General features: G+C 43.9%; 1 protein-coding gene across 2 annotated transcripts; it reads left to right on the forward strand.

The window, feature by feature from the left end:
• Window positions 1-1,048: 1,048 nt before the first annotated feature.
• On the forward strand, window positions 1,049-27,948 carry entpd4 (ectonucleoside triphosphate diphosphohydrolase 4). Of its 2 annotated transcripts, none has more exons than XM_041210216.1 (13): window positions 1,049-1,184; window positions 7,573-7,691; window positions 8,757-8,951; window positions 11,263-11,468; window positions 13,917-14,067; window positions 15,540-15,643; window positions 17,065-17,124; window positions 17,899-18,053; window positions 20,155-20,321; window positions 21,043-21,367; window positions 22,483-22,568; window positions 24,877-25,038; window positions 27,026-27,948. In XM_041210216.1, exons 2-13 carry the CDS (start codon window positions 7,684-7,686, stop codon window positions 27,234-27,236), a joined length of 1,830 nt encoding a protein of 609 aa, XP_041066150.1. In that variant the 5' UTR covers window positions 1,049-1,184; window positions 7,573-7,683; the 3' UTR covers window positions 27,237-27,948. The 2 variants fall into 2 exon arrangements, with proteins under 2 accessions (XP_041066150.1, XP_041066151.1); XM_041210217.1 differs by having other exon boundaries at window positions 17,899-18,029.
• The last annotated feature ends 28 nt before the right edge of the window (window positions 27,949-27,976 follow it).

The raw sequence follows: 27,976 nt of genomic DNA on the forward strand, positions 1-27,976 counted from the left end.
GAGAGCTGTGGATGCTCAGTCTCGTATATATTCAAAATTGAGATCAATACTTTTGGACTCCAATGGAAATAGGGATTGGCTGAAAAAGTGACATTGATGGACAAGTGTAGCATGATCTTAGTGAAGGCTGGAAGGGCCGGATGGCCATCTTCTTATGGCAGCTGCTGAGAGTCAAGGCATGGATGAAAGCAGGATTGTGTTTGGTTATGACGCCCTTGGTCCTTCTGCCATTCCTTTGGGTCCAAGTATGCCAAATTGACCAAGTTAGCTAGTAATGAATTAACCTACTCTGAGCTTGTATTGAAACTCAGTACACACAGGGAACAATAATCTGGAATGAAATTGTTGGGTTGTTTTGGATCTAGGTACATTTCAACATCTGGGCTATTATGCCAATAGATCAAATGGATGCAACAAATACTGATTGCCTTTTCAACCATTGTCAACGTGCCTCTCTACCTCTCCATCTTTTACACGTTCTTTAAAATCTACCTCTTGGACAGAGGTATTGTTCATCTGTTCTAATCTCATTTTGTTTGATCACACACCTGTAATGCACTTTGTAAAACATGCCAGTGTTGAAGTTGCTAAATAATGCAAATTGCGGTGGTCAAAGAGGCTGCTGATGTCCAAGAGGGTAACGTTGGAAACAGGAGCAGGAGCAGGCCATTCAGCCCCTTGACCCTGCTCTAGCTTTCAACTAGATCATGGCTGGTCATCTAGTTCAACGCCATTTTCCCACAGTCTTCCCCACATCCCTTGACATTTTTCTGATCTGAAGATCTTTCGATCAGTGTCTTGAACATGTTCCATGAAAACTGGAGCATTTGCAATTGTTTATGAATGAAAAGGAAACACAAAAAAATCAGTTATGCGCGAAAAAGTTCCCTTGAAATGGGGCCAGTGGGAGTCAAGTCTCAAAATGTCAATATTGCCTGTTGTGGAGTATCATGGTAACTAGAAGGGGAAGAACTTCAACTCCCAACATGCAGCGGGCAGCAGTTGCGCACGCGTATTCCGGCAGGTGCACGTCGGCAGTGTCGTGAAGTGTGGTAAAAGATTTCCGTTGCCGCGGAGGCAGTCGAGGGGGAAATGGCTGTTGCGTTTGTCGAAGTCGGCCTGTCACGCTCACTGTTTTGTGTTTGTTCTTGCTGACAGTACCGTCCACGGTGAATCATGAGGGGGTAAGTGCAGAAACCACCCCTCCTCCCCTTAAAAATAGCAAATCAACCGGGGTCGAGTGGTTTTTAACTGAAAATAAAATGACGGTCACCCAATCGTCGCTGCCGGCGCCGTCAGTCCGGTACCAAATACGTGGATCCGAGCCTGACGTGGCTGGTCGGATGATTGACGGCTCGGCGAGCCAATTAGATGGTGGGTGGTGGCCGGCGGCAGCCAATCAGCACAGCGGTGAGGCGTTTCCAGGTGAGCAGGTAGGCAGGTAACAGTAGCAGTGAATGGGGGGTGGGGGAATGCATATGTAAAATAAACCCTGCAAAAGAAATATCAGGAGGAGGAACAGTTTCCAAAAAGAAAATAATAGAAATTAACCATGTAGATATTTCAAAATAAATAGTTCATCTTGAGAAGATCTGTCAACATCTGGGCATCCAGTGCAGAGGTTTAACATTGCAACAGGTAAGTTCTCTTTATGATTTTAAGCTGATGAATTCTGTCTATCTCAAGCACAAAAAGAAAGACTTGGATTTATATAGTGCTTTTCACAAACACTATATTTCAAAGCGTCTTGCAGCCAGACACGTACTTTTGAAGTGCAGTCACCATTATATGTAGGGCAGGAGGAGGCATGAGAAAAAGGGAACCTTGTGTCAGTCATGACAAAATTAATGTAACAGAAAGACTGGAAGAGTGTAGCAAATGTAGACTTAAATTAAACAAGGCAATTAGGAAAGCCAAGAGAGAGTGTGGAAAATATTGGCAAGGAAAACCCAACCATGGCTTACAAAACATAACGAAAGAAAGAGTAGGGCTGAATAGAGATTAAAAAGGTAACTTGTCTCTGAAGGTGGAATACATGGCATGATTAATAGTTTGTGTCCCTTTTCAGAGAAAAGTGGGATGATGCAGGTATTGTAGGTAAGTGGAAAGAGTGAAGAATTGGGTTGTATAAACATAGTGAAAGATGAAATATTCAGATGTTTATCATCTTTGAAAGTGGTAAAACCAGCATCCCTAGATGAAGTATATCCCTGTTTTTTGAGGAAAGGAATGGAGCAAACAGCCAATGCTCTGATCATCGTTTTCCACTCACTGTGGGAGGAAAAAAGTTCTTCCTCACATTCTCCCAGCACTTCTTACCCAAAACCTTCAATCTCTTGTCGCCTCCTTGTAACATCAGCGAATGGAAACAGCTTTTCTTTGTCTACCCTTTCTAAATCTGCCATAATCTTGTCCATAATCTCCTCACAACCCCAGATTCTTTAATAATAATAAAAACAAAAAAACTGCGGATGCTGGAAATCCAAAACAAAAACAGAATTACCTGGAAAAACTCAGTAGGTCTGGCAGCATCGGCGGAGAAGAAAAGAGTTGACGTTTCGAGTCCTCATGACCCTTCGACAGAACCTGAGTTCGAGTCCAGGAAAGAGCTGAAATATAAGCTGGTTTAAGGTGTGTGTGTGGGGGGCGGAGAGATAGAGAGACAGAGAGGTGGAGGGGGGGTGGTGTGGTTATAGGGACAAACAAGCAGTGATAGAAGCAGATCATCAAAAGATGTCAACGACAATAGTACAATAGAACACATAGGTGTTAAAGTTAAAGTTGGTGATATTATCTAAACGAATGTGCTAATTAAGAATGGATGGTAGGGCACTCAAGGTATAGCTCTAGTGGGGTTTTGTTTTATAATGGAAATAGGTGGGAAAAGGAAAATCTTTATAATTTATTGGAAAAAGAAGGAAGGGGGAAACAGAAAGGGGGTGGGGATGGGGGAGGGAGCTCACGACCTAAAGTTGTTGAATTCAATATTCAATCCGGAAGGCTGTAAAGTCCCTAGTCGGAAGATGAGGTATTGTTCCTCCAGTTTGCGTTGGGCTTCACTGGAACAATGCAGCAAGCCAAGGACAGACATGTGGGCAAGAGAGCAGGGTGGAGTGTTAAAATGGCAAGCGACAGGGAGGTTTGGGTCATTCTTGCGGACAGACCGCAGGTGTTCTGCAAAGCGGTCGCCCAGTTTACGTTTGGTCTCTCCAATGTAGAGGAGACCACATTGGGAGCAACGAATGCAGTAGACTAAGTTGGGGGAAATGCAAGTGAAATGCTGCTTCACTTGAAAGGAGTGTTTGGGTCCTTGGACGGTGAGGAGAGAGGAAGTGAAGGGGCAGGTGTTGCATCTTTTGCGTGGGCATGGGGTTGTGCCATAGGAGGGGGTTGAGGAGTAGGGGGTGATGGAGGAGTGGACCAGGGTGTCCCGCAGGGAGCGATCCCTACGGAATGCCGATAAGGGGGGTGAAGGGAAGATGTGTTTGGTGGTGGCATCATGCTGGAGTTGGCGGAAATGGCGGAGGATGATCCTTTGAATGCGGAGGCTGGTGGGGAGATAAGTGAGGACAAGGGGGGACCCTATCATGTTTCTGGGAGGGAGGAGAAGGCGTGAGGGCGGATGCGCGGGAGATGGGCCGGACACTGGTGGTGCTGTTGTTGTCTGGCGCACTGACCTCTACCTCGCGGAGGCTGAGCGTCAACTCGCAGACACTTCCTCCTACCTCTCCCTGGACCATGACCCCACCACTGAACATCAAGCCACTGTTTCCAGGACTGTCACTGACCTCATCTCCTCTGGGGATCTCCCTCCCACAGCTTCCAACCTGATAGTCGCCCAACCTCGGACGGCCCGCTTCTATCTCCTACCCAAAATCCACAAACAGAACTGCCCCGGTAGACCGATCGTCTCAGCTTGCTCCTGCCCCACGGAACTCATTTCTCGTTATCTTGACTCCCTTCTCTCTCCCCTTGTCCAGTCCCTTCCCACCTACATCCGTGATTCCTCTGACACCTTACGTCACATCAACAATTTCCAGTTCCCTGGCCCCTACCGCTTCCTCTTCACCATGGACGTCCAATCCCTCTACACCTCCATCCCCCACCAGGATGGTCTGAGGGCCCTTAGCTTCTTCCTCGAACAGAGGCCCGAACAATCCCCATCCACCACTACTCTCCTCCGTCTGGCTGAACTTGTTCTCACGCTGAACAATTTCTCCTTCAACTCCTCTCACTTCCTCCAAATAAAAGGTGTGGCTATGGGTACCCGCATGGGCCCCAGCTATGCCTGTCTCTTTATGGGGTATGTGGAATATTCCTTGTTCCAGTCCTACTCCGGCCCCCTTCCACAACTCTTTCTCCGGTACATCGTTGATTACTTCGGTGCCGCTTCATGCTCTTGTCAGGACTTGGAAAAATTTATTAATTTTGCTTCCAATCTCCACCCCTCCGTCATTTTCACGTGGTCCATCTCTGACACTTCCCTTCCCTTCCTTGACCTCTCTGTCTCAATCTCTGATGATAGACTGTCCACCAATATCCATTACAAACCTACCGACTCCCACAGCTATCTCGACTACAGCTCCTCACACCCCACTTCCTGTAAGGACTTCATCCCAATCTCTCAGTTCCTTCGCCTCCGTCGCATCTGTTCTGATGATGCTACATTCAAAAACAGTTCCTCTGACATGTCCTCCTTCTTCCTTAACCTAACTTGATTTGAATTTTTTGAGGAAGTAACAAGGAGGTTCGATGAGGTAGCACGTTTGATGTAGCCTATATGGATTTTAGCAAAGCTTTGGACAAGTTCCCATGTGACAAACTGGTCAGAAAAATAAATGCTCCAGGGACCCAAGGCAAAATGGCAAATTGAATCAAAAATTGGCTCATTCACAGGAGGCGAAGGGTTCTGGTCAACAAATGTCGCAACTGGAAAGCTGTTTCCACTGGGGTTCTGCAGGGCTCAATACTGTGACCCTTGCTGTTTGTGGAATATCTCAATAATTTAGACTTGAAGGTAGGGAGCTCAGTTAAGAAGTTTCTTGTTATGACACAGCAGTTAGTAAAGAAATCCTGGAGGGAAACTTTAAACAACTTTCATAACCTATATTTTCAATTGGTATTTTTGAGAGACAGCTCTGAATTCAGGAATAAAAACCACCAAGCCTCAAAAGTTTTTTATATACATTAAATTAAACATTTATTAATTTAACAAGAAATTAAGCACATACACATGTCTGAAAATTACTACCATAATAACTTATAAACAAATCCCCAAATTAATCACCGCCAGGTAAATCTTCACCAAGGCAACAACAACCCATAGACTTTAAACAGACACCAGGCAAAGCACATTTGACCTTAGGAATTCAAAATGAGGTGCTTTGCAATTTGTTTCCTTTGCAGACACAGTTGTAGGGCTTACTGCCTGGTGAGATCTTGCATGCCTCTGATCTGCACACACAAACTCCTTTCTGGTTATACCCAGCCTTCCCTTTGAATGTATGTTCTCATTGTATCACTTGGTCTTTGAACTCCACCTCCTCTAACAATAAAACCCCTTTCATAGCACCAATTTTATTAGTAATAGAAACACTTAGTGCCTTCTAGCTGGGTGCAAGATTTTACTCCCTTTTGAATGGTTTATTCAACAAATGCAAATTTACTGTATGCCTTTTAACTTATTGTTCACCCAATTAACATCTCAAAAATACTATACATCAAAGCACCCAGACTATCTGTCTTTAATCTAATTGCGCTACACACAGACACAGACCCTACTACAAGTTCAATTTAAAAAAAACCCACTAACATTATACATGTTAATATCACTTAATGACATTCTAGAAGATACAAAAATTGGCCATGTATTTGATAGTGAGGAAGAAAGCTATAGACTGCAATAAGGTATCAATGGACTGGTCATGCGGGCAGATGAGTGGCGAATCAAATTCAATGTGGAGAAGTGTGAGGTGATGCATTTTGGGAGGATGAACAAGGCAAGGGAATACACAAGAAATAGCAGGATTGTGAGAAGTGTAGAGGAACCTTGAAGGGGCCTGACTTTGAGGGACCTCGGTGGATTCCTCAAGTTGGCTGGACAGGTAGGCAATATGGTCAAGAAGGCTTACAGGATACTTGCCTGTATTTGCTGAAGCATTTAATATAGGAGCTGAGAGGTTACACTAGAACAATACAAGTTTGCCCACAGCTAGAGTACTGCATACAATTCTGGTCAGTGCATTACAAGAGGTATTTGGGAGGGTACGACAGAGATTTACGAGCATGTTGACAGGACTGGAGCAGTCCAGCCAAGAGGAGAGGTTGGATTGGTTGGACCTGTTTTCTTTGGAACAGAGGAGGCTGAGGGAAGATTTAATTGAGATGTTTCAAATGATGAGGGACCTATATAGGTTCTTGCTGTCCACTGTATTTCCATTAGCAGACAGGTGAATAATTAAGGGGCATAGATTTCAAGTAATTGGCAAAAGGAGGAGAGGTAAGTTGAAGAGCAAGCATTTTCACCCACAGGGTGGTGGGGGGGGGGGTCTGGAACTCACTGGCTGAAAGGCTGGTGGTGGCAGAAACCCTCATCACAGGTGAAAAGTACTTGGACACGCACTGGAAGTGCCACAGCTGACAGGGTGACTGGTCAAGGGCTGGGTAGCTCTTTTTCAGTTTGTGTGGAGAGAGTGTGCTGAATGGCAACCTTTTGGAGTGTCATTTTCTCACTTTCCAAACTTCTATATTCTGGTTAGGCCACAACCCAGAGCATTGCATTTAGTTTTAATCAGCACGCTTCAATAAGGTCATGAGAGTCCTGAAGAGAGTGTAGAGGAGATTTACAAGCATGGTTCCAGGGATGATGGAAGTTAACTGCAAGGTTAGATTGGAAAGGCTGGGGTTGTTCTCCTTGGAGTAAAGGAGATTGAGGGGAGATCTGATAGAAGTGTACAAGGTTTTGATAAGGGAAAGAAACAAAAAGGAAAACAATCCAATAGCTGATGGTTCATGGAATGCAGGAAACAGATTTAAGGTTTTGGGTCAGAGGTGCAGGTGGAATGTGATGAAGGACTTTTTTATGCAGAGAGTGGTGATGACCTGCTACTCACTGGCTTTAAGGGTGGTCGAAATGATGAGTGATTTTGAAAGGAAATTGGCTGCACCCTTGAGGGCAGTGAAGTTGTAGGACTATGGGGAGAGAGTGGGGGGAAAAGGGAAAGGAAGTGATTGGATTGCTCCACAGAGAGCCAGCGTGGACTCAATGGGCTGAATAGCCTTCTCAGTGCTGCGATGTCACTGTACTGCCCACCCCAGTCATTCCATTTATGGGTGCACTGTATATATAATATATAGAAGATGTAAATTATGTGAGAGAGAACATTTAACCTCAGCCCTGTAGTTTACTGGGCAGGTTGGCAGGATGTTGCGATACTGACACACAAGTTGTGTTGAAGCCACCTGATGTGAATGTTTGGGGAATTTTTGTGCAAGTGATACAGAACGGATGTAGCTGCATCTGCACCATAAGATGGAGTCATGTACTAATTCCTTTTTTGTTTGCTGAAACAGGAAAACAGTGCCTCCTTGGCAGAACTGTGCACTGTACTTGACACAACCTGGATTAATTGATTGTCGATCATTGCTTCCTCTCATCATTCCGTGATTAAGCAGCTTTTTACCATGGGAAGGTAAGGGAACTGGTCAAATTGTGGGGACTAACTCTCCTGTGTTGACCCAAGTGAAAGGGTAATGGGAAAGTGTGCCACACTTGAGAGAACAGGTAATCATTGCTTTGGAAGTTGATTGATGCATTAAGCGTTATGTCATTTCTGACCATGGACCTTTGAAAGATAGGCATGAAGTAATTGAATCAATTGCTGGTTAAATTTTACTTGCCTGAAGGTGTGTTTCATTCCAATCAAAACTTAAAGTTCTGAAGAGCAAAGCCTGAAGTTACACGAGACTATCACACGAGGCACATGGAGCATTTTTTGGCAAGTATGATGATGGCTATGCTCAGCTCTGACCTTGCAAGAAAGAAAGAAAGACTTGCATTTATATGTTCCCTTTCACAACCTTGGGACATCCCAAAGTACTTGACAGCCAGTCAGGTACTTCCAAAGTGTAGTGACAGTTGTAATGTTTGAAAGACCATTTTGAACACCGCAAGCTCCCGCAAACAGCAATGTGAGAGGAACAGATCATCTGTTTTCCTAATCTTGGTTGAGAGGACATTAGCGAGAACTCTCCCCTGCTCTTCTTCAGTGCCTTGGGATCTTTTGCAACCGCCTGAGCAAGGGCACATAGGGCTTCAGTTTAACTTCTCGCTGAAAGACAGCACCTTTGACAGTGCAACATTCCTTCGCTACTCAGTGTCAGCTTTGACTTATTGTGTTCAAGAGATTGAGTGGGCCTTCAACTCCCAATCTTCTCATTCAGAGGCGAGAGTGCCAGCCACTGAGCCATGGCTGATAATGAATATTTATCTTTCTGTAACTTTGAAAGTGGACATGTGAGACTTGTTAGTTAGGGCACTGTAAAATGATCATGAATGCATTCTTGAATACATTTGGCAGAATGACCTTGAGAGTTTGTCTTGATGCTGCTTCCTGAGGTAGATTTCAGAGATCTCGTGTGGAAAAGTGTCCTTGTTGCAAAATCACAAGTAAGAATTTGTGATATGAGTGTAATCTGTGTTGAAACATTGCTCCACTTATCTTGTTTTTTTGACTGCGAACTTTTCTCTTCTATAGGTTCTATATCTCCTGCTTATTCCCGGCTTCATGGCATTTCAGCTTATCTCCATCGACCTGTCCACGTCCTTTCAACAGCACCTTTCGTCAGTTGACAGCTCTTGTATTGCTCACTATTTTCATATCTCTACTGTATGTTCTGCTGGTCTTGGATAAGAATCGCTGGGGACGTTTGTACCAGGACAGAGGAGATAGGTAGTGTATGGGCAGTTGCTTCTGCCTCTTCATTTATCGATCGGGTTGTGGTATCGGTCTTCCACCCACTCTTGCTTCAAGATGCTTTTCTGGATGTTGTCATCCTCCCTAGCTTCTGAACACTGGGTGAACACTGTCCTATTCTAAATCAAATCCTCCAGACTCTGGAACTCCTCTCCCACAAACATTCCTCCCACTGCCTTCCTCTCTTAGACCGCCCAACAGTGTTCCTTTCCAGGACCATCTACAGGACTTCAAACCCAAAGTAGAAAGAAACAAGGACTTGCATTTCTACAGCACCTGTCACAATCTCATAATGTCCCAAAGCACTTGACAGACAAGATGTACTCTTTGAAGTCCAGTCACTCTAGGAATCGCAGCCTCCGATTTGTACACAGCAAAATCCCGCAAATGGAAATGTGATAACGACCCCATACTCTGTCTTTTGTGATGTTGATTGAGGCATAAGTATTGGCCAGGGCACTAGGGAGATCTCCCCTGCTCATCTTTGAAATAGTGCTATGGGATCTGTTCCATTCACCTGAAAGAGCAGACAGGGATTTGGCTCCGTGAGTATCTCCTTAAGTGACTTGGTGTCATAATTTGTTTTCTAATGCTTCTGTGAAGCACCTTGGGACATTGTGCCCTGCATTAAGTGCTATATACGTTCTAATTGTTACTGTTACATCAATTCCATATGGAATTTCCTCCATACCAGCGCAGTGGGTATATCTACAACACATGTACATTTAATGAAGGCAGCTCTCTAGGGATGGCAGTTGATGGTATATTAATTATGTTAAGTGCATTGTTTAATTAAGTACTTAGAGCACTCATAAACTGAAACTGCTGGGACTTTGGGTTATTTGGAAGGAAGCAGGCATTTGTAATGATGCATTCTGTAAATAAACCTATTGTTATGAAAAGTATTAGTGTTTCATTTCATACTTCACCAGCTGGCTTGGGATTGAGACAACAAGGGGCAATAAACTTTGGCCTTGCCAGTGATGCTCATATCCCATGAATAATTAAAAAAAGAATTAGCATTTGGTGTCCATCCCTCCATTTCCTTCAGCAATTTTAAAAGTCTGCTACATAGTGTGGGATTGGACCCATGTGGACTAGATTACATCTAGTTGGCAGGTTATCTTCCCTGAAGGACATGGATGAACTGGTTGGTTTACCCACAAATCTGGGAGTTCCCATGGCCATTTTTCTGTTGATGTTGACGCCACGATACAAATTATAAGATTTTTTGACTGGCTTCAGTCTTACAATGTGGCACGTGTGGGATTTGAACTCGTGACCTCCCAGTTGCTCATTATGCCACAGGAACCGGGTGTGGGTTTTTCTCTACTTGCTGGTAAACACGAAATTGCCCCTCTCTCTCTCACCAACTTCCAAATTAAAGAGAAATATCACTATACAAATTAGAAACAGAATACGGGTTTGTAGGCTGCGATAAAAGAAATGGCAGCTTAGTCTTTGGATTTAACAATTTAGACTAGAAGAACTTCTGGGTTCAGTTTTCCAGATGGTACAGCAATGAGACCGAGGATTTAGTCAGTGTGACATTAACATATGGTGACAGATGAAGGAATTTTAAATCCGCACCTCACAGTGCCAGTGATGATACTGGACTGTGCAGGTTCAAATCAGTTTATAATCTTCTCTCCCTCTTTAATGCTGTCCTTTGAAGCATTCCTTAAAAGCTACCCCTTTACACGTACCTTTGTTAACCTGTAGACTCGTCTACTTCAGAGCTCTGCGGGCTAGTCTCCACTTTGCATTCCCTATAAACTTGAGCTAATTCAAAACTCTGCTGCCCCTAACCAAACTCCCTTCGCTCATCACCTCCTGTACTTGCTGACCGATGTTGGCTCCTGTTCCGGCAACACCTTGATTTTCCAAATTCTCGTCCTGGTTTTCAAATTTCTCCACTATTTCTGTCACATTCCCCAGCCTGACAACCCTCTGAGACCTCTCCACGTCTCTAATCCTGGCCTCTTGAGCAGCCCCAATTTTAATTGCTCCACCATTGGTGGCCATGCCTCCAGCTGCATTGGCTCTGGGATTCCCTCCTTAAATTTTTCCATGTCTCTCCTTCTATTTCCTCCTTTAAGACACTCCTTGAAAGCAACTTCTTTGACCAGATGTTTAGTCACTGGTCATAATATCTTGTGTAAATCAGTGTCACATTTTGCCTTGTAACACACCTGTGAAGCACCTTGAGATGTTTAGTTCTGTTAAAGGCGCTATGTAAATGCAAGTTGTTATTGCTGTTTCACCTTTCTCCTCTTCCTCCTTACAGGTACTTTACCAAATTGACAGACATGGAGGCCACTGATATCAAGAACCCTTATTTAAACTACGGCATTGTGATAGACTGTGGAAGCAGTGGCTCAAGGCTCTTTGTGTACTGCTGGCCAAGACACAATGGGAATCCACATGATCTGCTTGATATCAAACAGATGAGGGGCAGGAACAGACAGCCTGTGGTGATGAAGATCAAACCAGGTAATTCAATGGAAAGAACAGAAAATGCTGGAAAAACTTAGCAGATCTGGCAGCTTCTGTGGAGAGAGAAACATTTTGAATCCAATATGACTCTTCTTCCTGCTGGGTTTTTCCAGCACTTTGATTTTAGTTCAGTTCTCCAGCATCGGCAGTATTTTGCTTTTAAATCATTGAAAGAAATTGTTCTAAATCTTTGAGAAAAGAATAGGTGTTGTCACACCCTTTTAACAACAAGCTAAAAGAGAGGAATAAATTGGGAGTCTAATTCTGGTCTTGATTGAAAAACAACTTTGTACGCTTTTAAATGTGGATCAGAATAAGGAGCAGGCCATTTAGGACTGAGATGAGGAGGAATTTCTTCACTCGGGGCAGTGCATCTTTGGAATTCTCTTCTCCAGAGGGCTGTGGAGGCTCAGTCATTGAGATCGATAGTTTTCTACATATTAAAAACATCAGGGGATATGGGGTAGTGCGGGAAAATGAAGCAGAAGGTAAGCCATGATCTCGTTCGTTGAATGGCGGAATGGGCTCAGTGGGCTGAATGGTCTACTCCATCTATTTATGTTCTTATGTATGTGACGAGAGGTTATCATAGAGCAGATCAAAATGATTCCCTCTGATGGTCAATACCCAGAGGTCAAGGATTTCAAATCACTGACCAAGGTCTCAAGGGAAGATGAGAATTTTTGTCGCTCTTTGAGAGCTGCCAGCATCTGGAATACTACACCTGAAAAGACAGCGGAGGCTGATTCCATAAACAATTTTGCAAGAAAGTTGGACAACTACTCCAGGATGAGGAACTTGCAGGGTTAAGGACACAAGGTATAAGATCAAGCATGACTGCTCGTTCTAAGAGCCAGCACAGGCACAACAGGCTGAATGGCCTCCTTTTGTGCTACAAATTTTAATAATTTATTTTCTGATTCCGTTCCTGTAGCAGTGAATTAAGTGAACCCATACTTGACTCATGATTAACAGGCACTTTTTGGCTATGTTATGTCAAACTGTGGGAAGAATATAGTTGACACCAAGTTAATGGCTTTCATTGTTTCTTAGTTTCAGCCTTCAGCCAGTAAAGGCCAAAGAGGGAGAGATAGAAAGCAATGTGAATGTTAAATAACACTCCAGTACTGTTCAATTGAATACCACTTCTATCCCCTTTATCTCTCTTGAATATGTTGATGCTGACTGGACTGTTACAGTATTTATGTCAAGACTGTGAAGCTTGGCAGACTATTTGTCTGTGGGAATATCGCAGCTGAGTCCTGTCACAGCTATATTCATGAGTTGACAGCAGTCAAAATTGTAACTGAGGGAGAGTTGGGGAACTCGGGCTGTTTTCTTCCTTGCCCTGACTACTGATGCTCTCTGTGCTTTACTTGACATCAGCTCATTTGGCACCAACTTGGGACATTGTGGTCTCTGAAAACTCACTGCAACACAGGATGGTGACCTAATGCCCTCAGTCATCCTAGAACTTGGGTCCTTAAGGCTTCCCGCTGTACATCCTCTTACCTCCTTCCATCCTCCAGTTGAAAAGAGAAGGCTGAGCTATGACCCGGATCAAGATTATGAAAGAGTTTGATAAGATAGATGTTGCGACAGTATCTCCATTTCTGGGAAGACCAAAATTAGGGACATGAATATAAGACAGTCACTATTAAATCCAATGGGGAATTCAAGAGAAACTACTTCACCCAGAGAGTGGTGAGAATGTGGAACTCAAAAACTCAGAGAACGCTTAAGGTGAATAGTATAGATGTATTTAAGGGAAGTTGGATAAAGACATGAGGGTGAAAGAAATAGGAGGATATGTTGATAGGATGAGATGAAGAGGGGTGGGAGGAGGCTCGTGGGGAGCATAAACACCAACATGGAGCAGTTGGCGTAAATGGACTCTTTCTTGCTGTGTTTTCTATGTTTGAAATTCAGTGTTAGTCTGAAATAAAAACTGATTTGCCAATATTCTGTCAACATGGCCTGTAACATGCTGTGGGGTCTGAATAACATAAGCTTTGTGAAACCTGTGTGCTTTTGTGGTGCTTTCTTAGAATCTCCCAGGCACGGCATCATTGAATGATAGAGTACAGCACAAGGCCATGACTCTAACCATACCCTGTTGGTAGGTCATATTTCTGGCTTGACATTTACTCTCCTGTGTCAGATCATTTCTCATGATCGGATGTAAAATCTTTGCCTTCTGATAGCAATATTCTGGTGCCACACCAGTGCTTCATATTTATCCAATCATTCACACCAGGACAATGTACTGAGAAAAATATATCCAGGCCATCTCGATGTGTTTGTATTTTTTTTAGACAGCAATTAAAGTCCGGAGTGTCTACAAACATTGAGATAGAACTGGGACTTGTAGCAAACAGTCTATTTACAGCACAGATGCTGCGCTCAGTTGCTTTGTTTCATTTGCCTTTCTGTTCCTTTCCGCAGGTATATCAGACCTGGCAGCCACACCAGAGAAAGCTAGTGATTACTTGGCACCCCTGTTGAATTTTGCTGCAGATCATATTCCTCATTCAAAACACCAAGAGACTCCTTTATATATCCTGTGCACTGCTGGGATGAGGATTTTACCTGAGAAGTAACTGTTTTGCATTGTTCTTGAAAAGATCATTGTACTTGCTCATTTGAATGCACTCATAAATGACACTGTGAAGTGAAATAGGCGGAGCCATGAGCTAAACGTTAATCTGTTCATGGTCTCCATTCTTCTTGTTCACACTCAAATTATTGCAAATAATGGGTGGCTCCTGGTGCTGTGAAATCTGTCCAATTTCTTGTTCTCAGTCTTCCCTACCTCAACCACAAGGATAAATGCACAGTCAAGCTTCTACTCATTAAGAGGGTCATTGCAGTTTTTGAACCTCTGTGGGCATTGCGGCCTCCTGTTTGGGTAAATCGGGGGTAAATGTGAAGTGACATAGAAGACGTGGGGCAAAGCTCCTTCTTGCCTACCCCTACACTGAAGCTCAACTTCAGGAGCCAGTCCTCTGTGGCATTCCAGATTCTGGATCTCAGGCTTTTGAGCTTTGCTGGTGCAGACATGATGGGCCGAATGGCCTCCTGTGCCATTAAGATTCTGTGATTATGCCATTGATCCAGTGGGCTACTTGATTTAAACAGTCTGATCTCCATTCACATTATGTCTGAAAGGGAGAGTTAGAACTGGACCTAAGTCTCAGACCAGATGTTAAATAATAGTACAGTTAAAAATGAAAGAAAACTTGAGTGAGAGTTACAGATGTGGCCTATCCAGCCTGCTCTGCCACTCAGAAGATCATGCTGATCTTCTACCTTGACTCCACTTGGCTCTCTGCTCCCCAAATCCCTTGATCCCTTTAGTGCCCAGAAATCTACCAGTCTCAGTCCTGAATAGACTCGATGCTGAGCATCCACAGCCTGTGTGATAGAGAATCCCAAAGATTCACAACCCTCTGAATGAAGACACTTTACTTCATCTCAGTCCTAAGTGGCCAACTCTTTATCCCGCAGCCAAGGAAAAGAGCCTCTCAGCATCTCAGCTTCTCATGTCTTCTAAGGAATGTATACATTTCAATGAGATCATGTCTCATTCTTCTCAACTCCAGAGATTCTAGGCTTATTCAACTCAGTTTAACCTTATTGATACTCAAGCAGTATGTGTTCCAGACAGAGCATAAATATCTCCTATTTGATATCTGGGTCTGTAGTGAGGTAGCTGATTTCAGTTTGTGTGATGACGAGACAGTGCAGTTGGTTTCCATTTATCCCTATTCGTTCGGTGAAAGAAATCCCACTCTTGGTTGCGATCTGGTGATGCCTGTTGGAAAGTGCCCCAGTGTAGTTCAGGCAAGCAGCAATTGAGGCTTAGTTGTGATACCATCACTGTCAAATAGCTTCCCAGCAGCCATTGCTCAGAAAGCGATTCGTCATTTCAGGCATTCAACAGAGGCCCAGTGAGATAGGGTCTAGCCTGAGTCATGTCATGAAGGGGAGCACACCATGATTCTTGTCTGCCCACTGGTGAATAACCGCATTTCAAGTATTGACCACACGTTAACTTTGGTCTTGCAGCCAGCAAAATGCCATCCTTGAAGATCTCCGTACAGATATTCCTCTCAACTTCGATTTCCTGTTTGCAGACTCACATGCAGAGGTCATTTCAGGCAAACAAGAAGGTATGTATGCTGCAGTGACCGTAGTGTCAGGTAGATTGGTTGAACGGTTCTGAGCTTGCAAGTGAATTGATAAGCTAGTAGACAAGTGCACTGAATATTTAGGTAAATATTAAGAGGGGAATCTGTGATGCTGGCAGTCAGCCTGTTCCATATTGTTCAGTCCAGTGCATTGAGAGTGAGTATTGACACTATTGTGTCAACCAGTGAGTTAGAGGCCGGGCAGTGTTTTAAACAGGACTTGCCACAGTCTTCCCTCAGCAAGAAGAGCCCATGTAAATGGAGTCTCTCTGGACCACTGCACACCGTCCTCTTGACTGACACGGCAGCAAAGTCTCCCAATAGAAGCAGGATTATTTCACCAGCAAAGTACAGTGAGTGAAGGATAGTTTGATAATACGTCGGTAAAGTCAATCCCATGTTGTAAAACAATGTGGTCTCGAAGCATGGGTTCTTCCATCTGGCTCGGACCTGGTGTCACCAGATGCAGCCATGTTCAAAATGTGACCCAGGTCGTTGAGCAGTTTGGGTTCGAGCCTGCGTTTTTAGAACCTGTCTGGCACAAACTAATAACAAATTAATGGTCTCCTGCCTCTTTGAACTTGATGCTTCTCCACAGGCACGAGTAAAAGCTTTGTAACTCATATACCAAGTTTGAGACTTGTTTGTCAGGAGCTTAATAGGGTGAGAGGGACACCTTAGATTTGAGCAGTCGGAAATGCGGACGGAAATTGCTGCTTCGAAAACTTTTTATTTTGTCACAAATTTCCATTTGAACTCATTTGCCAGTAAAATCTGGTCAGTGCGGTGCCATTGGCAATCGTCCTTTAAAACATCTTTTCTTCCAAAAAAAACCACGTAGCTTTCAAGAAGATTGCTTAATGCAATTAAGAGTGGTCGCTCATCACGCACTTGGATTACTGCGGCAAATAGGTTTTATCAAGCAAAATAAGCATTTTTAATTGCTGTGACTATCCCGATTTTAAATGATTGAAAATTAGTTTAAAAAAAAAACATAACTGCTTGCTAGCTGTATTGGGGCCCAGTCATCAGCTCCTTAGTCAAGATTGTAAAAATGGCATTCAAAAGCTTTTAAATTAATGCCCAAAAGGACCAGCTTCATTTTTAAAACCACCTCAAAGGCCATCAAACATCGGCAGAGTGAGCCAAAGACTGGCAGTTTAAAATAGCAGTGTGTGGATTGTTAACTCCTCAGACAACGACTGCCCTGGTGCTAAAGGCACTCACTGGACAATTATTTCACAAAAGGCACAAACTTGAGTAAATGTCACTGACCCTTCACAGTGTTTAATGTTTTTTATGATTCGGGTGTTATTAATATCTAATACTCTGCAGTTTTGCAGCCAAACATGTTTTGAATCTGTAAAAGTAATAATAGAATCCTTTTACTTCAATGGTTTCAGGAGTTTACGCTTGGATTGGGATCAATTTTGTCCTGGGACGGTTTGACCACATCAGTGATGGTAAAACTTTATCTGTGCATTTTAAAGTGGGTGGGGCTGTTTTTATTCATGATTTATTCTGCATCATGATATTTGTACTGTGTCTTACACTAGCGTGAAGAATTGCTGATCCGGTTATAATGCAACAATTAATACTTTAATCATTCTTGATCTCTTGATTAATAATATGTATTTGACTCATCCTACAACAGGGATAAAGTTGTCACAGAACAGGGCTGGACCGACTGCTCAGCAAGTTTACCCCATGAGTAGCTGTGCTATTTTGCACACAGCAAGCTCCCACAAACAGCAGTGTGTTTATGATCTGATTTTAAGTGTTGGTTAAGGGATAAATATTGAGCTGCTCCTCTGATCTTCTTTGAGATAAGTGCCATGGGACCTTTCTCTTCCACCTGAGAGAGCAGACACGGCCTCAGTTTAAGATCATCCAAAAGATGGCACCTTTGACAGTGCAGCACTCCCTCCAAGCTGCGCTTGCAGTGTAAACCTTGATATTTTACTTGAGTCTCTGGTTTGGGACTTGAATTCATGACCCTCTGACTGAGGTGAGAGATGTCAATGTAAATGCAAAGTGTTGGTCACGTCCTAGTATCATGGTGCTGGGAGCTGTAAACCTGCACCTGCAAATCAAACAAGTCTGCGCCACTGGATATTTGGGATGTGGCACGAAGAAAATCCAACCTGTGACTTGGGAATTGTACAATGTGCAAAGTTTGTATCAAAGCTTAAACAAAAAAGCTGTCTAACTGGTTGTTCTTTGATGAATTCACACAGGTGAGGATTCGGTTGTGGAAGTCAACCTTCCTGGTACTGAGGCCCAGGCAGCTGTCCTCCGGAAGAGGACAGCTGGCGTATTGGACATGGGAGGGGTTTCTACTCAGATAGCCTATGAAGTGCCCAAAACTGTAAGCTTTGCCTCTTCACAACAGGTTATTATCTGTCCTACCTTTTTTTTTTCTTTGATTTTGTGTTTCTTCCTTTTTAATTCATATCCTCTAACATTTGGCCTTGTACTTTAGTGCTGTTCAGTCCCTTGCATGGTAGTTCCTGAGCCTACGATTCCAGGCCAGCACTTTGTGTGATACCTATGTGCATGGTTTCTGAAAACTGATCACGCCATTAGTTCTTGTCGTCTTCTGTGTTGCCTGCTCTCCCTTTCTTAAAATGAGTCTGCATTGTTATAATTTGTTGCTCATTCACCGAGTACTGGAGGAATCTGGAGCCAGTCTTTCTTTAACACAGGTTTATTCACAAAACCCAGAGAGCACAGACACAGACTCCCTTTTCCTCACACACCCCCCCCCCCCCTTTTCTCCTAGGTAGAAACCGGTTCTTAGATAGACTTAAGAATGATGTCCTAACCTTTCCCCAGTTAGTAACAGCTGCTCCCACTTCCAGCTGGAGCATGCACTTCATTGTGACAGGATTCCAGCATTAACATGCTTTGTTGCTCATAATGTAATTATTTTTGCCTCTCTCGTGGTGCCCTTTTGTAGTAATTGATTTGTTTTTTGTGCACTAAGCAATGGAATGACTCGTTTGATAAAGTGTTGATAGATGAGTCTCTGACGATAAATCTTTCATGGATATTTCCCCAGGGAACCGCCAAGGTGGCAGCGGGTCAGAATGGCATAATGAACAGGAGCCAGTGGGGCAAGTAAGAGAAGTACAGTGTTAGGGGAATGTATTGGGGTCCATGGGGACATGAGGCTGGCATAGATTGGTCACAAAAGGTTACCAGGGATCAATGCACAGAGAGAGTTTCAAAGCAAGGGTGAGAACATCGCTGAGACTCTGGGAGTTAACCAAGCATGTTAAGAGGCGATGTGGTGTGATTGCAGAACTTGGCGGGGGGCGAGGACAGGGGCTACAGCAAGTTGAATGCATTGTAGAGGTTGGTAGTACCACAGTGGGGAAAGCCCAAAGTCGATTGCCAGTCTGGTGTTTAATCAGACTTAATCGGTCTGAGGTTAAGTCAGGAAACAGAGAGTGAATCATGACCCAGCTGGGAGCGTGCGTACAAGCACTTGGCCTGAGTGCATGGTATGATTATCCTGAAGTACTCGCTGTTACAACTCGGGCAAGAAGAACAATCACTTGAGCAATGCTAATTCAGTAAGCTGGCATCTGCTCCTTTTGCTGGAGAGTTTCACACTTTGACCTCCCCCACCTGCCCACCACTTTTTTGCATGAAGTAACGTTACTTAACTTCTCTTCTGATTTGCTTGACTCGAATATTAAGATTATGACCCCATCCTATACTAACTCGCAGTGGAAACAGCTTTTCTCTATCCATGCTATCACTTCCTTACAAAATCCAAAAATGGCAATCAAATCGTCACTTTACATTAACTAGACTTGTATTTTCTGGAATATTTATGGCGACGTCTCCTTCTTAGCTGACCTTCAGCTCTGGTTACATTCCATGAACTCAGAACTGGAAAGAAAAATCTTTTGCTGATGAATAAAGGAAGCCAGTGGTTTTCTCACAATGAAGGTTGGAGAAGTCTGGCTTGAAGGCTGGATGTTCGAACCATGCAAAACCAACTGCCCAAATGCTCTGGCCTGATGTGTTGAATTTCCCCCTCCTTTGTGCCCCAGTTTGTTTCCCAGTCCTTAAATATCGTTGTTTAAGGAGATTGACTGTTAGTTCCAATTGCCCTCACTGCACTGTTATTAGCTTGCACTCCCAGCTAGTTGCACACAAATTATCGTTGAATTGAAAGCTGCTGGACAAAGTCTGAATGTGAAGTTGGCTGTGACATCCTCTCTCCAGTAAGATTTGGCCCATTTGTCACCAGCTGGGTAAAGTTGGCACCCCCTTTAGCTCCTGCACATTTATCATTTCATCTGCTCCACAATTCCTTCAGCTGTGTGAAAGGCCTGCTTGGTTGCATTACTGCTTTAAAACTTGTTATCTGTCATCTGCTAATTGAATATTTTGATTGCACTGCATCTGTGCTGGACACAGGATAATATGAGACTGGTTATGTTTCCACTTGAATAACCACATCAGTTGCTCTTGTGCAGGAAGAGGTGGCCAAGAACCTGCTGGCAGAGTTCAACCTGGGCTGTGATGCCCATCACACAGAGCATGTGTACCGAGTCTATGTCACCACGTTTCTGGGTTTCGGTGGGAATGCTGCCAGAAAGCGTTACGAGGAACAAATCATCCACAAGATCACATTGACAAACAGGTACTTGGGCTTCGTGGAGCCTTGGGTGGGAGGGGAGATGGACAAATCAACAGGCTCCGGCTCTTTTTAACTGCACAGAATTGCCTACAAGGTGACAGCACAGAAACAGGCCACTCAGCCCAACAGATCTGTGCTAGCATTATGGTTCTCCCACCCTACCTCCTGTCTATAAAGAAAGAACTTGCATTTATATAGCAACCTTCACAACATCAGAGCATCCCAAAGTGCTTTACAGCCAATGGAGTACTTGTAAAGTGTAGCCACTATTGTAATGTAGGAAATACTAGCATTGACCAGTTGGGCCGAATGGTCTGTTTTTGTGCAGCCACTCCTGTGTCTGTTTGTTTGTGACCCTGAAGTGCCTCTCCGATGTGAGCTGAGCATTCAATTCAGGTGGCACAGGATGTGAGGCAGGAGCCCCAGTATTTTGTGCCAGAGCATGGAGAGGGTCACCGTGTTGTTCATCTGATACTTTGCTGTTCTCTATTTTGAAGTTGAGCCTGGAAAGAGGGGAGAAGGAGGCAAGAAGCATCCCTGTGACTTCAGTGGGCTTGCTTAGAGGGTCAATTGGCCCACTGATTGTGTCAAGGATCACAAACAAGCAGTGACCATTTGGGGATCCATGTAATGACACGCGAGTAAAAGTAGCAGCTTCAATCGGGCTGAGATGAAAATAGAACCTTTGGGGAACAATGAGTCACTTGGCCTATCTCTCCTGCAGGTTGCTGGGGCAGAAGACTGGCTTGACAGAGGAAATCCCATACTTGGACCCCTGTTTGCCAGTTGATATCAAGGACGAAATTCATCAAGGTGGACGCACTGTGTATTTACGAGGACTGGGAGATTTCAATTGGTGTCGACAAATGATTAGCCCCTTCTTAAACAAAACCAATGAGACTTCAACATCGCTCAGTGGGATCTACCAGCCCCAAGTCGATTATCAGAACAGTGAATTCTATGGTTTCTCTGAATTCTATTATTGCACTGAAGACGTCTTGCGCATGGGCGGTCACTATGATGTTGCTAAATTCACCAAAGCTGCTAAGGTACTGAGGTGAATTTCATGTTTCTAATGAAAGCTCCACAGATTGTTAACCAATGAGTGAGTGTTGGGGGCTGGTTAGCTCAGCTGGCTAGATAGCTTGAGTGTGGCACAGAATGATGCCAGCAACGCTGGTTGAAACCCTGTTCTGGCTGTGGGAGTCCATCAAGGCCCACTCCTTGCTTTGTCCCATGCTTGATGTGGAATTCTGTCCCTCCAGCTATATAATCACTTGTCTCTCTCTCTCTTTCTAACAGAAAGAGATGCCTGTGTTTCCTCATGGACCATGACTAATTACGTAATTACCAGATGAATGTATAGAGCAAGCCACCTTGTGGTCAAGTTGCTCAGCGCGAGCTACATACATAAACCTGTAACCAACATCCTCAACAGCTCAGTAAACAGACTGAACCCTGTGGAGCAAAAAGTTTGGTCCTTACTCTGAGCTAAGTAAACCAATGGCAATTAGGGAGATCACTAGTGAGAGGAGAATACCCTGAGGGTCAGATCAAGTCAGTATCCTGTTCCGGACTGCTCCTAGCTGACCAGCTCATGATTTTTGGATGCTGTTCTTTCAGATTCAACGTCACTCCCATCGGTGAACTTCCAGCTTATAAATTTTTTGGGAAATCAAGTCCGAGGATTTGCCATTGCAATTATCCAATCCACTGGGACCCAAAAGATTGGGAAATGTATGGATAGGCTGGAAAAGCTGGGTTGCTTTCCTTAGAATAGAGAAGGCTAAGAGGACATTTGGTTGAGTTGTTTAAAATCATGAAGGGTTTAGATCGAGTAAATGAAGAGAAACTGTTACCAATGGTTGGAGGGTCAATAAGCAGTGGCCACATCAGGTAATTAGCAAAAGAACCAGAGGCGACATGAGGAAAATCTTTTTCACACAATGAATGGTTAGGATTTGGAACATGCTGCCGTATCCGTGGATACAGATTCAATAGTAGCTTTTCAAAAGAGAATTGGATATATACTTGAGAAGGAGAAAAATTTCAGGGAAATGGGAAAACAGTGGGGGAGTGGGACTAACTGGATTACTCTGTCAGAGAGCTGGCACTGACTCGATGGTTAAATGGCTTTCAGCTTAAGATTGTATTTATCCTGTAGGATTATTGTGCGACAAAGTGGACAATCCTGAAGGAACGTTTTGACCGTGGCTTGTACTCCAGTCATGCAGACCTCCACAGACTGAAGTAAGTGTGCGCACCCTCTATGCCATCGATGTCGTTGAAGGGGGAAATAGGCCAGTGTGTCTTTTCATTTGTGCATCAGGCATTGTCCCTTGCACGCCAGACCATGACTGATCCAAAGGTTCATCCGCACAGGCCCTGCCAGCTCTTGAGTGTGCTGTCCAAGCAACTATTCTAAATGTGCAAATCAGAGCAGAGTCAGTGAGCAGATAATGATCTATCTGAGAGGATCGTGGCCATGCCAAAACTTGTGGTGACCTCTGATACTAAAGCGGAGGTTTTCCAGTGGACCAGGATGGAGTATCTTGGTTACCTCTCCCGCTTTAGCACAACAGCTAACAGGTATCCAGGGAGCTGTTCTTAAGTATAGGAGCTGTCTTTTCTGTGACAGCATGAATGGGAACCATATCGCCATCTTTATCCACCAGACGCTTCAGCAGTAGAACTTTACCTCCACACTGGTCAGAAGGAGTTAAAGTAAAAACTCATCTTTTAGGTGAGCCTTAAAGCTGCAGTTAGCAAATTAGAACAGCTGTGATGTGAGACTGGTGAGCAACCAGTCTTATGACAGGTTGAGGGATAGGTTAGCAGAATGGACAATTTTAAAATGTCTCCTTCCAGACAGTACTCAGGCAGAGGATCAGATTTAAATGATTTGACCATCCCTGGGTTAAGATGCATTGTTCTAGGGTTCCAGCCTACCCTCACTGCCCTGCAATCTACATCAAATATTTTGCGAACAGGAAGCAGATCCAATCTGAGTATCCCTGTATGTTTTAATTGATTCCTTTGTGTGATGTGGACGTCGTTGGCAAGTCTGATACTCACTTCTCATTTTTCATTGCCCTTACCAACTTTTTCAATCTCTGCAGTCCATGTGGTGTAGGTACACCCACAGTGCTGTTAGGGAGGGAGTTCCAGGATTTTGACCCAGTGACAGTGAAGGAGCAGGGTGTAGTTCCAAGTCAGAATTGTGCGTGGCTTGGAGGGGAACATGTATGCGAACATACAAGTTAGGAGCAGGAGCAGGCCACTCGGCCTCTCGAGCCTGCTCCGCCATTTAATAAGATCATGGCTGATCTGATTGTAACCTCAACTCAACATTCCTGTCTACCCCGATAACCTTTCACCCCCTTGCTTACCAAGAACCTATCTAGCTCTGCCTTAAAAATATTCTGCTTCCACTGCCTTTTGAGGAAAAGTTCCAAAGACTCACAACCCTCAGAGAAAAAAAATCCTCCTCCTCTCTGTCTTAAATGGGCAACCACTTATTTTCACCTGTAGTTCTAGATTCTCCCACAAGGGGAAATTGTGCTGATGTTCCCATGCATCTGCTGCCCTAATCCTTGGTGGTGGTAGAGCAGGTTTGTGAAAAGAACTTGAGTGAGTTTGTGCAGTGCATCTTGTAGATGGAACACACTGTCACTAATTGTGGAGGGAGTGAATGTTTAAGCTGGAATCATGACTCTAGGATGTTGACAGTGAAGGAATGCAATGATACTCATGTTGTTGAATGTCAAGGGAAGGTGGTCTGCCTGATACTTGTGTGTCATGTATGTTAATTGCCTGTTGCCACTGAACCCCAGCTGCCAGTCTTGTGCCCATCTAAATGTGAGGAATGGGTTACAGTCAATAGAACCCAAGTCTCATCGGCACTTTAGAACAACAGTTGGCATCTTGGGACCCCAAGCCTGTTCCACCAATCAATGATGTGATATGGCTGCTCTAGACCGTATCTCCATTTGCCCACAAATATCAATCCAACACAGTCTTGAAAGTTTCAGTGGACCCTCTGAATCCACACCCTTTGGGGAGGGAGAGTTCCAAATTTCCACTCTCCTTTGTGTGAAGTCGTGCTTCTTGATTTGACTCCTCATTAGCCTGGACTTCTCCCACTAGACAAAATAGTTTCTCTGGGTTCTTGGGTCCTTTTTTTCACTTCAAACAGCTTGATCAAGTCACCCTTCAATCATCTTATGCCCCAGTGATTACAAAATCAGATGACAGCAACTGTCCTGAAGAACAGAGTGAGGTTGGAATGAATGTGTTGACATAGTGAAGCTTGACTAAATAAGGTGTCAGGGGTTATATGTGAAGTTAATAAATCCCCTTTCTTAGCTGTGGGTTCTTGGAGAGGCAGGTAACCAAGGCTGGTGAGGCAGCAACACCCCATTCTCAGACAGGCTGGCCAACATTTGCATGTTAGACTTTAATATCTCCCCTTCCGCACCTCATACTGACAAGGAAGGATGATCATATAGGTTTAAACTCTACAGCAGCACCTGCTGAAATTGCTGTATGTTAACTACAGGTACCAGTGTTTCAAGTCAGCGTGGATGTACGAGGTTCTGCATAGTGGATTTTCCTTTCCTGTGAATTACACCAACTTGAAAACAGCCCAGCTGGTTTATGACAAGGAAGTTCAATGGACGCTTGGGGCAATTCTCTACAGGACACGTTACTTACCCCTGAGGTGAGACTGATTGCCAATTCACCCAGCAATTTTCTGGACTCTCCCTGTGATTTCTGTTTTAAATCTCTGGATATAACATGATTGCATGTAATTTCTGTCACTCTGTCCTCTGACTTAATCTGAGCATTGGCACAGGAATCTGCTCCTGCACGTGTGTATATGGTGTGAGGAGAGATGATTCAGTCGTCGTAGGTTTGATTCCAGCCCGACTGGTCTAATCTCCTTGCACTTCTCCCAGCTCCTGGGAGGCACCACAGTGCAAGACTGTTCACAACTGACAATCTCTTGACATGCAGAAGGAATGTTCTCCTTAGGGTCCGGTGAGCAAGCAGTCAGCTGTGGCTCAGTAGATAGCACTCTTGCTTCCAAGTCAGTGGGTTGAAATCTAGGCTGACGCAACCAGTGCAATACTGAGAAAGCACTGTCATGTGTCCACCTGTCTGCCTCCTTGGGTGAATGTAAGAGCTTCCAGAGCACGATTTGAATAAGGCCAGGGAAGTTCTCACTGGTGTTCTAGGTCTTGTCACTTGAACATCATAGCTAAAAAAAACCTTATCTGCTCATTACCACATTGATGTTTTGGGAGCTTGCTGTGCACAAATTCGTTGCTGAATTTCCTTCGTTGTGACCACAGCAGAGGTTGATTGCTGAGCAAACCAAATCCCAGAGGGAAAATTGCTGACGAGTCATATCCTTTTTGTTTGTTCTGAAAACAAGAAGAGGACATACTGATTTCAGCAGCAAGCAGTCTAGTAACACTTCCGGGATTTTAAAAATTATAAGTTTTATTAATGAGAATAAAAGAAAGCTGAAGCACACAAGATTACAGTTACACAGTTAAGATTAGTCTTGCAAAACATTTCCCCTGAAGACTCCCTACTTGGTCAGACTCACAAGTTAACATCTTCCAGGCAACATAGCCTTATAGATGTTTAATTATAAAAATCCAGTAATATTACCCCAGGAAAACTGCTGTAGCTCAAATTAAGGCATACCACACAACCTCTTAAACTTTCTTCCACTCTGCTGTGGAAATCCAAGACTTCAGAACAAGGCTGCTTTTTGCAACATAAGACTTTTCTGGCTTGACTGGATGGCTGATTTGAACTGTGTCTTCTCCCAGCTCAGAGTTGTTTTCAGGAGATCTTCCTCACGCAGCCAACAGCCACCTTCAAGCTCTCCGCAGTAACTCTAAAATACCCTTTTCCCCTTTTCACCTCAGGTTCCATTGTTCTCACACCCTCTTTGAAACTCAAATCCTTCCAAATATAAAATCTTTCATGTTTCTATTTTGTCTCTGCTTTCAGGTCAACAACATGCAATATCCCCTCTTCTAGTTACCCATGGAACTCCTGTAGGATGCAAAAATGCTCCTTGCCACATCTGACTTCCCTTGATATTCAAACAAAATCTAGAAATGCAAATGTTAGATCCAACCTAGTTACTTGTACCTCAAACCCCACGTAATATCTTAATACATATGCACCTCTATCCTTTTAAGTCTTAAACCTCCCAGACAAGCTGTCTTCTAGTAACCTTTCCCAAGCTTAATTAAGTCATTTACGCACACATAGACACAAAGCCTTCTTCACAAGTTAACACAATACTCCTTCCCCAAAAATAGTTTTAAAAAAAACACCCACTATCTCACACCTATATCACTACAGTGAGCACCCTCCAAAAATACGTCATTGGCTGTAAGGCACATTGGGACGTCCCAAGGTGGGAAAAGGTGCTATAGGCTGCAAGTTCGTCCAGTCAGTGCTGGGGCACAACAAGCTTCTGACTTGACAGCCCAAAATGTCTGTGTCCCCATTTAGTCTAAAATCACCATGTTTCAAATAAGAGCCCATTAGCTGCCAGTACAGTGTTGGCATTTGGGTTATCTTGCTGCTTCCCTCTTGTCTGCCAGGGTCCTTTTTTAGTTACCTGCTGGCTGTTGTTGTGTTGGCTGGCATTCTCATTCTATTTGCTTTAATACCGACAGGGACATTCAACTGGACAACTTCAAAGGAAACCATACACACTGGAGGGGCTTCTCCTTCGTCTACAATCATTATTTATTTTTTGGCTGTTTCCTGGTCGTCCTCTTGTCCATCCTCCTTTACCTGCTGCGCCTGAGGCGGATCCACCGAAGGATGCCACACAGCATGTGGATAGGCGAAGGCGGGCTACCTCAGATGCCAGAAGTTGCCTGATAGTCGGTGACCAGGGTGCAAAATGGTAGTAGGGTTGTGCGGGGGGGGGCAGGTATAAGGCAGGAGCTGGTTTTTCCATGACTTACAGAAGTTGCAGAGGCCAATAATGCAATTTTTGGAAACTGAAACAGAAAAGGGCTGCAGACGCACAGCGGGCCCGTGGAAAAGGGCTGGAGATGCAGCTTCGTGAGTGGTCAGAAATATCCCTGTCTTTTTCAGACACTGACAGACTTTACCATACATTTGTCTGTGCTTGTTGCAGGAGCACGGTTGGAGCAGAATCGACAAGCTGTAAATACATGATTAACTTCATGTTTGAAATTTGTATGACACTCCTTGATGAGCCAGCAAACTCCGCAATTCCATTTAATTATAGAAATAAATATCAAAACAAAGGAAGTGCAATCATCCAGATTAGTGATGTTAAGAAGCAGTGTTTTCTGTCTGTCTTCATACACAATTCAGAAAACCTTGTTATTTTGGCCTGAGCTATGTCTGAGTGACTGCAGGGACAGCAGGTCACGAGGCAAAAGTGAGCCCAGTAGAAATGCATTGTAATACAGCAGCTGCTATGAAGTTTTCAACAATCAGAAACTCTTCATTATATTTATTTATAACTGCAGTAAATAGCAATGAAGTCAGTGCATCTGTTACCTCAAAATCGGTGATATGACAGACCACATCACAAACAATAAATCTATTTATAAAATGATATTTTCTTCAGCATTATATAGTTACCA

Source organism: Carcharodon carcharias, chromosome 17 (genome assembly GCF_017639515.1).
Source record: "Carcharodon carcharias isolate sCarCar2 chromosome 17, sCarCar2.pri, whole genome shotgun sequence".
NCBI lineage: Eukaryota > Metazoa > Chordata > Chondrichthyes > Lamniformes > Lamnidae > Carcharodon > Carcharodon carcharias.

Coding starts and splice junctions, on each gene's coding strand:
- entpd4 (XM_041210216.1), top strand. Junction 11,469..13,916: donor GGTGATGAAGATCAAACCAG/GTAATTCAATGG, acceptor TCCTTTCCGCAG/GTATATCAGACCTGGCAGCC. Junction 18,054..20,154: donor GCTTTGCCTCTTCACAACAG/GTTATTATCTGT, acceptor GCTCTTGTGCAG/GAAGAGGTGGCCAAGAACCT.